This window comes from Haliotis rubra, unplaced genomic scaffold, assembly GCF_003918875.1.
Source record: "Haliotis rubra isolate DU_JTF1 unplaced genomic scaffold, ASM391887v1 Scf226, whole genome shotgun sequence".
Classification (NCBI taxonomy): domain Eukaryota; kingdom Metazoa; phylum Mollusca; class Gastropoda; order Lepetellida; family Haliotidae; genus Haliotis; species Haliotis rubra.
This window is the reverse complement of record NW_025766292.1, coordinates 605,780-617,419: the sequence shown is the minus strand read 5'-3', so window position 1 is coordinate 617,419 and position 11,640 is coordinate 605,780. Positions and strand designations below refer to the sequence as shown.

At 38.7% G+C, this 11,640-nt stretch overlaps 1 protein-coding gene across 2 annotated transcripts in view; it reads right to left on the bottom strand.

Annotated features, from left to right (window-relative positions):
- Nucleotides 1-6,245: 6,245 nt before the first annotated feature.
- Nucleotides 6,246-11,640, bottom strand: part of LOC124277709 (maternal embryonic leucine zipper kinase-like) — a 34,437-nt gene continuing 29,042 nt past the window's right edge. For both annotated transcript variants that reach the window (XM_046713438.1, XM_046713439.1), the window contains exons 13-17: nt 11,358-11,490; nt 10,978-11,140; nt 10,575-10,678; nt 9,790-9,971; nt 6,246-9,069 (exon numbers count right to left, since the gene is read on the bottom strand). In XM_046713438.1, coding sequence (XP_046569394.1) covers nt 9,794-9,971; nt 10,575-10,678; nt 10,978-11,140; nt 11,358-11,490 — 578 coding nt within the window. In that variant the 3' untranslated portion in view covers nt 6,246-9,069; nt 9,790-9,793. The remainder of the gene's footprint in view (nt 9,070-9,789; nt 9,972-10,574; nt 10,679-10,977; nt 11,141-11,357; nt 11,491-11,640) is intronic.

Sequence of the window (11,640 nt, the reverse complement as noted above, 5' to 3'; positions counted from 1 at the left end):
AGGGGTGGCGATCAAGAGAAATAGATGTGCGTTGATAAGATGCCTGTCTTCGAAACGTTTGTTAACGGTTATACTACCTATCCAAACTTCAGATCCTCTACCTTTTTAAAGAGTATATATGAAATAATGATCAAAATGATCAAATTTATATTATTTAACATTAAAGAGGTGACGAAGAAAAGTTGGACACCTCAAATATTTGAAATCAGGTGGAATTGCCGCTATGACCATGTATTGTATGTAAAGATGGGAATGGGAAATGACGCACTATTGTCCAATCCTTTATACTTTAAAGGTCACATGCAACCAAAAAATCAAACATAATTAAAACACAATTATCACTTCTTCATGACATATAATATGCATTGCTGATTATGAAAAAACAAATAAACAAAATTATAAGCGTATAATCGCAAATCAAAAGTGCAATATTTTGCACTTGGGTTTACCTCCCTCGAAACGAAGCAGCCGGGATACCGAACCCAGTCAGAGCGGGTGGGTGTGCACTCAAGTGTAACGGCTGGTTCATTAGCAGATGTCCCAAAACTTTCAAAGTCAATTTAAACTTGCCAGGATTTTTAAACGTAGTATTCTTGTTCTTGTAATTTTGGCTAACATTTCTTCCAATCGCCAGCAGCTGAAGGGATGGTGTAAATCCAGCTAGGGTCCATGCAGGTAGCAAAAGTAATGTAAGTCCCCATGGTCCCTAGTATGGTGATCTACCTTCAGTTGTTGGCGATCTATTGCCTATTTTTATATTGTGCTGTCCCCTAAAGTTAAAATGTTTTAGATTTAATTACTAGTTTTACATGTATATCTGTGATATTCTAGTTGTTTTACTGTCCTTCGTCGGCAGGTTTTTATAATATCTGTATATATATTCTATTTAAAATGTCAAATGTTCTCGTCACGATATGGCTGAAATATTGCCGATGTGACGTTAAATATTAACTCACTCACTCACTCACTCATTAGCAGATGCCTCCTTCACGGCTCATTGTGTGTGTATACATAGAGATGTTGGGTTTTGTAAATACATGCTCATTTTTTTGTGTATAACATTTAGCAATCAACAGACATCATAACATGTCATGTGTTCAAGTATCACACCTGCCTGTCTGTGTAATTACATAATGTGACAGAGACCGAACTTGGGCCATAAATCAATGCGTTTTGTTTATGGTGTATAGCCTGATTGGTGTTAAGTTCAAATTGCATGTGGTCAGTGATCGCAGTTGTGTATTGAATATTGTCATTAGCAGACAGGCAGGCAGACACACAGGTGTCAATAAAACAAGACATTGAGTTTTGTCTGTGACAGCGACATATCTATATCACAGTTAGAAATTCTGTCAACGCTAAATAATGACATTGCTTTTAAGTATCGAACTGAGAAAGTGACTCGTTAAGAAGAACGTGTGGTGAAATAGACAAATGAAATTATATAAACAGTTTATTTACTGTCATAACATATAAAAAAGCTCGCGCCTGTGAGATATCAACAAAACATTATGAAAATAGCTCACACCAAAGCCTTCACGGAGTATTCACCAGACAGCCCGCTTCCAAGTTGCGCGAACCACTACCCATCAAAAGTTTAGACTCACTAGTGTAAATGTAGCCACTTACTTGTCCACTGTTCTAAACTAGCTTTTTGCAAAATATTCCATACTGTTTAAAGGTACTGTTTAGTTATGAACTGGTGTATTGTAAAACATATTCGTAACATTGAAAAGATTATTGTCATGAGTTCAGTAAATGATTAAAATCTGTGAAAATTGGCGAATTCTTAACAAAACTTTACACCAAAACGAATCTGTTCACATGCACGACATTTGCTCATGCCTTTCGCAATTTGAAGCATCATCCTTGTGCAATTCATCTGCATAAGGTTTTCAGTTGGTTCCCCCAAGTTGGTGGAGAAATTCATCTTCGATGTAACCACATACATATACATAACATATAGTGAGTGCTTTAAGTGAGTCTAAACTTTTGATGGGTAGTATATTTCACTGCGCACGTGCTATGAGCGCAGCCCAGCTGTTGAAACCCGTATTCCCCAGAAAAGTCTGGGGAAAATTAGTGAAACGTTTGAACTCCGATTTCGCGCGTTTTTTTTTCATCGCGTTATTTTTCATGTTTATAAGTTGAATTAGCATTTTTGACGATTTGTTTCGGTAAGTCCATACCGAAAGGTATCAGAATCTGCAAAGTTGTGTTTTACGTTGCATGTGACCTTTAAACAAATATACATTTGAACTAAAATCATGAAGTCGGCATCGTTAAGCGTGCTTAACAGGAACAAATAAGAGTTACATAAATTTTTGTTGATGTACGGAACTATACGGTCGCGCTGAGCGCTTAGTAGCAGCTTTGAAAGTACAATTCCGTCAGGGTAATAATGTAACGACAGAGAACAGCATCGCGTTGGATTCTAGGCGCAAAAATTAGCATTGTTATTATTATTATTATTATGGAGTTTGGTGTGGGTTACAGTTCTATGTTTGACACTACGAGACAGCCAGACCTGCCTTACGTTATGGAGGAATCGCTTCTACATTACAATGTGGTGAGTTTCTGATGTAATAAAGGACGTGTTAACTTATCACTCTGTGCAGAAGAATGGTGTACATATGTTTCAGGAAGTGTAAATATTCTCTGTAGCTTTATTGTCATATATGTCTGTCAAAAAACGGTTCAGTAAAATAGGTTTGTTATTGTAGATTTTGTTTCAGATATACATTTTAAGTATAGATGCTCAAAAGAAATGAAAATTGATATTCTAGAAAGGTATTGCAAGAAGTGGGCACTCTATCTACCGACAAGACCAAGGTCGCAGTGTTAAAAAAAAGGTGGCAAAATATCAAAACATGAAAAGTGGTACATTGGTAAAGAGAAACTTGAAACTGTAAACTACTATAAATATCTGGGATTAACTTTGTCATGTAGAAATATGTTTTCTAAAGCTTGTGATGTCTTATCCAAGCAAGCCGAGAAGGCTCTCTATCGAATCTAGAAATTTATGTGTGCCTATAAAATCAGCTCTTCCACAGATTGCTTTTAAAATATTTGATGGAAAAATCCAACCTATCCTTTTGTACTGGGCAGAACTTAAGGGACAGTGTATCGACACAACATTGAAAGGTACATTCAAATTTTGCAAATTCGTCTTACGAATTTGTTACCGCTCACCCACAAAAGCTATCCTGGCAGAATGTGGACGATATCCACTGCATGTAAATTATAAAGCTACAGTAATATCGTATTAGATATGGTTGCTCGGACAGCCTGATTCTCGTAATTCGAAACGATCTTATCTTATGTTAAAACGTTTAGATGATTGTGGAGATGTTAACTGAAGCTCGGCAGTGAGAGACTTATTGTTCCAGCATGGCTTGTCTTCTGCTTGGTTTAACCAAGGTGTAGGTAATAGAGAATTGTTCATGAGTATATTCAAGCAAGGATGTAAAGATATTTATTATCAAGAGTGGTCAGCTACTGTGAATACTTCCAAATATTTGCACACATATTCAATCTATAAACTTGATGTAATGCAGGAAACTTATCTATGAGTGTTACCTTCTGTTCATCTGCTTAGAGCACTGACGAAATTTCGATGTGGTATTGCTGGTTTTAGCATACAATTATATACAAGATCGAAAAGTGCAAATATCGCAATTGCCGTGTGCTTACATTGTCTTAATAAGTTAGAAAATGAATATCATTTACTACAAGAATGCCCATTATATAACGATGTACGAATCAAATATTTACCATGTTATCATTACACCTACCCAAATCTTCATGTTTATAACTCTTTTGAATTCAAAATCAATATATTATATTATTACGTTTAGCTGTGTATTGTACAAAAGTAATGCCTTCATATACAATTAATGTCCAGGCGCTCCGGACTCTGTACTATTATGGCCATTCATACAAATGAAATCTTCTGTCTTTAGATGCTCAGACATAGTTTTGTATGAAAATCAGTGTGTGTGGGTTTTTTTAAAACAGGCAATTATCACCATAAAATCAACATGGATTCCAATCATTTTGTCGCTTTTTATGAGTCAAAGGATCACACGGGTCAGAAAAACTCAAGTTTTTCCATCGTGGTCACCACGAGAAGTTTTCTGGACAGTGTTCATTCAGTCCATGAGATGCATGTATCAATATTCTTCACGCTTTTGTCAGTTGTATTCGACAAACTACTATTATTTGTTTTTTACTGATAAAGCAGTACACATTGACATGAATATATATATATATTTCTGATACATGAATGACAAAAACAGATATCGGGACTTTCAGGCCGCCTCAGTGAAGCCAGGGAAAGTCAGCGAAGGGTGAAACTCTGAAAATGATAAAGCTGCTTATCGCAATGTTCAGGAATATCCAAGCGGGGACACCGCAAACAGACATTGTACCCATGTGGGTGGGAAATCGAACCCGGAACTTCGAACTTTAACCACAAGGATATCCCATTGTCTTTTGCATAACGTGTGTTGAGAATATTTCACGATCATATGAAAGAATGGAAGGCTATTCTTGGTACATCGTCAAATATCGACTTCTGTTTGCCGGCTCTTTTAACTTTTGAACATGTTCACATAAAGTGTTCAGTGTATATAAGAAGGCCACATGTTCTACCCATCCAGCTCAGCCATTCAGTCTCACGCATATCAAATACCAGAGTCGCTCTACTCAGCTCATGAATAATGCATATTATCTATATAGATAGGCAAAATTAAAGCATCGCAGAACAGGACATTTTGAGCTTTTTACATCATTAAAATATTCTAAATGTTACCGTGATGTGTAGATAATGAACAAGCTAAATTGTTAATGAGCATAAAAACAGTGCGAGCAGTGGGACACACTGAAAACTAACAAGAGGTATATTTAATACGTGTGACCAGAAATATTAATCTGTTGTGAGAGACGATAGTTTGTTGTTTAAAGCTTGAATCAGCAATATTCCAGCTGTATGGCAGCGGTCGGTAAATAGGCCAATCTGGACCAGACAATCATGTGAGTGAGTTTAGTTTTACGCCGCACTCAGCAATATTCCAGCTGTATGGCAGCGGTCGGTAAATAGGCCAATCTGGACCAGACAATCATGTGAGTGAGTTTAGTTTTACGCCGCACTCAGCAATATTCCAGCTGTATGGCAGCGGTCGGTAAATAGGCCAATCTCGACCAGACAATCATGTGAGTGAGTTTAGTTTTACGCCGCACTCAGCAATGTTCCAGCTATATGGTGGCGGTCTGTAAATAATCGAGTCTGGACCAGACAATCGGGTGGTCAACATGAGGATCGATCTACCCAATAGAGATACCATGACATGTGTCAACCAAGTCAGTGAGGCTGACCACCCGTTCCCGTTAGTCGCTCCTTACAACAAGCGATTGACGATAGAGTTCTTATAAAAAGAATATAGTAAATACTCGCATATGAACAGATGCAAAGATAGAGTCGTACCTATTATTATCAGCATATGTAGTGTCACATAGTTACAACAGACTCCGGTGGTTATGTTTTTTAAAAGGTGTTTAACAGCATTCTCATGCAAAAGACATTTGTCACAAATTAAGCTTAATAGACCGTGTAAAAACTAACACAATATCGACCTTAGAGTCAAGTCCCTCTCCCACTACATGGGGTGTTTAATGCATTAAATATGAAGGTTTGTTGATTTCCCCTGATGTAGTCCCTGAAACTCACACACTACCAGGACGTAAACGTTTCGTATGGGAGATGAATACAGTTACCAAAATAGACGGTCGTGTCTCATATCGTCACCAACATGTTAGTTACAGTTTTAAGTTGGATATACATGTATGAGTCACTAATCCACGTTTAAAACAAGACTGGAGGGTATCCAAGGTTTATATCTCGACCTATGAGTGAGTATGGTTTTACGCCGCTTTTGGCAATATTCCTGCAATATCACGGCGGGGGACACCAGAAATGGGCATCACACATTGTGCCCATGTGGGGAATCGAACCCAGGTCTTCAGCGTGACGAGCGAATGCTTTAACCACTTGGCTACCCCACCGCCTCTCTCGACCAATGACAGGAGCGAATAAGGCAGGACTTATTACCGTTTACAGTGCAGATATTTTGGAAGATAGCGACACAGTGCGCCCATGTGAGAGTAATCTTGATACATTACAACACTCTGGAAAATTCCATGAAACAAACTTACCCGGCCAGTTGAGTCACAAACAATACAATACGAATGTTCTACATGGTTTATTTCATATTCGAGTGTAGATAGCACCTCATGGTGATCACAGTGACTATACAACTGCTATGTACAGTGAGAGTAGAGACAGACAGACAGACAGACAGACGTATATACAGGAATTCCACTCGGGTCAAACAAACAATCTATCGCAAACTGCACACATATTCCTTGCAGCATTGGTAAAAACCGTTGAAAGAATTGCCAAGATTGGTAACATTCTAAAAATGAGGACAAATGTCAGTAACAATTCCTACAGTACATGAGAATAGTCCTACAGTACTATATATGAATGATGTATTTATATGTGCTTTTGCAATATATATATATATATGCATATGCATTTAGTCCTACATAGGGAACTTGTTTCTCCTCAACCATAAGGGAAGCTACACGGTCTGAATACTACAAGATACATGCATTTATGGTTCTGAGTTAAATAATGGTAGAATATCTGGCATTACTGTTTTCCTGGAAATCGGGCATTTCATGGGTGTAACATGTAAGCAAAACATAGTTTGGTAAAACTATTAGGTCGCTAAAATGTTTATTGTACCAGTAATATGACAAGAGTGAGTGAGTGAGTGAGTGAGTGAGTGAGTGAGAGAGTGAGTGAGAGTGAGTGTGGTTTTACACCGTTTTTAGCAATATTCCAGCAACATGACGGCGGGGGGACACCAGAAATGGGCTTCAAGCATTGTACCCATGTGGGGAATAATATGACAAGAACAAAAGACATTTCACCTGAGAAGCTGAAAAGCAGCTTGTATTTTCCTTGGAACATGGCATCTATAATCCCTTCAATATTTCATTTGAATTGGTTTAAAAAGACAATAAGAAATTGACCATATCAGCTCTTTGAACTGACACATTTCAGAATGCTATGTGTAAAATGACCCACCAAGCTCCTTACACGCATGTGGTCTCTGTGATGTAGTTCTCCCTGAAAGGCCAGTTAGTCACCTCAACAAATAAACATAACATACACCCACAACAAAAGTGTCAGCTGGAAACAAGCTTATCACTGTAGACAAATGTCAACCAGTTGTCAACCCATTACCTGACACAAAATGTATATGATAAGAAAGATACATGGATTTGTTTTGCCACCCTGGTGATAAGCATAAACTTTGGTTGTGCAGACAAGTGGTTCCTCAATAGTGAGGGTGAGGCTTCTGCAGCCTGCCAATACAGCTGTAGTCTACTGTATGGGAGGGAGTTACCTAGCAGTGGGGGGCAACTGGATGACATACATTAATCATTCTCCAACATGATATACATCTTTCCATAATACGCGGGAATTAAAATATTATAAGACCTACTTAGGTAAAGTTAAACTAGGGCTGAAGGCCGTGTATGCACTGTACCATGCAGCTGATAACCAAACTGGCATCATAAAATTGTAATCCTGTGTTACATTTGACTGGTCAGGGATCCAGATAGCATTTTCAGTTTGTCAAACTTGAAGTTTCGTGGTATAGCTTGTATCAATCCACTTAAACGAAACGCTCCTGTTTCATATCCGAGTTATCTCATTCATACAGACTATAAGAGAAACTCACCGCGAGATATGTTCAATACAAGAAACACATGGAATCATCAGACAAATTTGGTAATGCTTGTGAGCCTTATGTTCATTCTGTTATGAGAAATTAAAAAATGACTCAATTGCTTTTGGGAAATTTTCAAGATAGGTTTAAGTAAAATCTCCAGTGGAAATTTTACTTGAAGCCACACACTGGGCAATCTTCTGGTAGTGTGTAGAGGTTAAGGAAACAGCTTGGTCAATCATAAATTATATTAAATGTTTCAACTAACAACATACATTAGTTGACCTTCTACAGTGGAGACTGACGATGATGAGGTTTCTAATCTGCTGAGAACAGTATGTGCCCATTGTCACATATGTGTCAGTGACAATCGTATCTGTGTATACCTTCCATTAAAATATAGGGATAAAATGGGCAGATCACAATATGCCCAGCTAAAATAACAGAATCTAAAACAGTCTTATAAACAGGATAAATACAGCCAATAAAACATCAGATTAAAATGACTGACACACTGAACACGACAAGGACATGAATTTAGCTCTGTAACATGAGCAAGTCCCTTCCACAGACATATATGTACATCACTAACAATATGTGGACACAATGCCATCTCCGCTCTAAGACCAACTCAGGTAGAGTGTGTGAGAGTGAGTCTTGCAGTGTATATAGTCTGCAATCATCACTATGGCATCTAGGGTTACATGTGTTAATACAGGGCAGTATTAGAGAATAACATGTACACAAAATACAAATCTGTTGTTTCCATCTCCCTTGTTTCAGACACGCCACTTGATTTACACCTGAGGCCATCAGCTGGTTGATTCAGGTGACAACCCACAGGTGTGCTAAACAGGTTCAACTGTTACACATCTGGGGTGACTACAAAGGATCCAATTCGTATTAGAATAAAACTTAACAAACCCTAGTAAGCTGCCACTATGTGATGTTTGCAAACCATGGTTGAGTCTGTAACACTGTGTTCTCCAGACAAACCTCCTCAGCACATCACTAACATTGTAGGCCCGCATTGTCTTACAGATAAAATACCCGACTTATCACCAACTAAGAGAGACAAATCTTCTCTTCTCTCAACATCATGGCACTGATTGAGATTATTTTTCTAAAATAGCACACATTTACAGTTTAGCCAAATCTATAGTACACCACCATCACATTAGGATGGGTGCAGTTTCAAATGAAGCACTCTTAAAATATACATAGTATACATGCTGCATTTTCTGTGGATCTTGAGAACTTGCACAACCTGTAAATGAAGATAGAAAAGAGATTAGATAGAAGTCTTCCGTATCAAACAATAATACCAACAGGGTTTTCCAGATCTGTGTTAGTTTAACTGACATACCTCAAATATCTTATGTCAAACATAAATTTCTCTAAATTCTGATTTCATCAACAGAGTATAACATGGAATACATTTCTACATTCTAAAAACATGACTGTGATTGGCTAAAACACTTAGTGAAAGTGAGTGAGTGAGTGCAGTTATACTGGTTACATCAGACATCATGGACAAGGCAGGACTCCACAAGAAAACACTATGTATCTTGTCTAAACTGAACTGTATATGTTAACTTGTTCTTGCAGTATCGATGTGGAGTATTTTGCTTATGCAGTTTGTTCTGTAAGGTGTGTCATACAAAAGCACATAAATCTCAACTGTTCAACACCAGACAGAGAGATTCACAAGGTGGAACTACGTACAGTCAAACACTGGCGTCAAAGTCGAAGGGATCTATATAAATACCTCGAGATATCCAAGGTTCAATACAACAGCAGAATGACAACTAAATAAGGAATACTTGGGGACCTACTTTTCACTTTGAGGCAACAATAGGCCTCACAAACAAAGTTTGACACAAGAGCGTTTGACAGTATATACCGTATATAGACTGATAGAAAATGTAATATTATCAGTTACCTTATCACAGCTTAGCTGATGTGAGAATATCTACAGTTCAGTTACCTTATCACAGCTTAGCCGATGTAAGAATATCTTCACAGAGTTTCTTGTAATGCCAGACATCACCCTTGACTCGCTTGCGACACACTCCAATATATGGTGACTTGGGCATGGCACACACCTCCATGTCAAAGGCTAGTCTGACTCGACCCCAGTCATCCATCACAGTACACCGCAGGGCATAGCTGCAATACACACAAACCACATTGTACAGGCTGCAGACACTTATGTCAACACTACAAAATAACTAGTAATACGTACATAGCTCCAATACACACAAACCACATTGTACAGGCTGCAGACACTTACGTCAACACTACAAAATAACTAGTAATACATACAGGCTAACTGCCACATACACCTTAAGCAACCCACTGCTACACGATGTACATTCATTACCATTCTTCAGTACAATGTATTGTGATGTCGGAATGGCACTTCAACATCTCCACTTGAAATGAGGTAAAAATGTCACATTCAAGATGTGTGGCTGCTTGTACTAGTACTACCTCATTCAGACATATTATACTGTCTTACAGAGGCCAGTCTTTGTTTTATCCCCTTAATGTGGAATACCAGGCAGGGTGACAAGTAAAATCATTTGTATTAAGGTATGATAAGTGGTGGGGATTACAAACACTGCCTTCCACTCTCCAGGCAGATGCTCTATGTGGTGGAGGTCTTTATTGTTAAACCTGGTAGTGTGTAACTGTATGAGACTCCCAACATCACTGATATAGAGTTTTGTGTACAAGAAGTAGGAATCTACAGAAGAATATGGGACTGACTCGCTCTGCTTGTAGGGAATGCACTTCTCCTCTATGATGGCTCTTAGTCTCTTCAGCACGTAGTCGGGGTTGAACTGACATGTTCGGAACACGTTGTGGAGTGCCTGCACCAATTGAACACAATGATAAGTCAGGGGAAGTACTCCTAATGGATGATCTTGCACTCAACATTACAGATATCAAGTCCTATCTGACACAGGTGCTGGCCACTTGTAACACTTTGTTTATTTAGTAGACTTGGGCCAGAGTGGATGGGTTACATTTCAGAGTTTTAAAATCTCTTTGTGGATACAGCTGTGCAATTACCTTTCACTCTATTAATAGAACTGACATCACATTTCTTAGCATGAAAACACTACATTATCCTCCCTTTTTGTAAGGAAATTGAGATAAGATGTGATACCTTCACTTTCCTGGGTCCATCTGAAGTACTGCCTCGCTGTTTCTTTGGAGTGAGCATGTTAAACACCTTCTCTAGACTGCCAAACATGGATTTCTTGGACTTGTGTGCGCTGCTGGGGGTTGTCATGCCAGCCTTATATAGTCCTTCGTCCACCGATGCAGCTCTGGGGGAACAGAGGGGAGAGTCATCAGGGGATAGGCATGGAGCAGTAGTTGTCTCCCCTGTTACATCAAGATACCATCATAAAACTTTATACAGAAGTTTATAACAAATTTCAGATAATTTTCACTTGACAGCTGGCTGCTGAGAGAATCATGAGTTAGGGAACCTTGGAAAGTTTGTGTACTGAGTACATGACGTAGGGGCCATGCTGCACTCACTTCTTGGATGCACTGATTGGCGTGTGTATCTCTGCGTCAGCTGTTATGTTGTTCAGTTGGGAATCGTAGGACCGGGAAGGGGACAGCGTTGTGTTCAAATAGGAGTTGTCAACAGGCTTGAGTGGTGTACACACTGGAGACAGACAGGTACATCAACAACGGGAAGCATGCACCTATTACAAATCTTGAAACACGATCAACCATGCCAAACAGGGAACGTTACAGTACATGGGAGAGAATAATGGTTGCCAGAAAAAACTCACTGACACACTTTATGAATTGA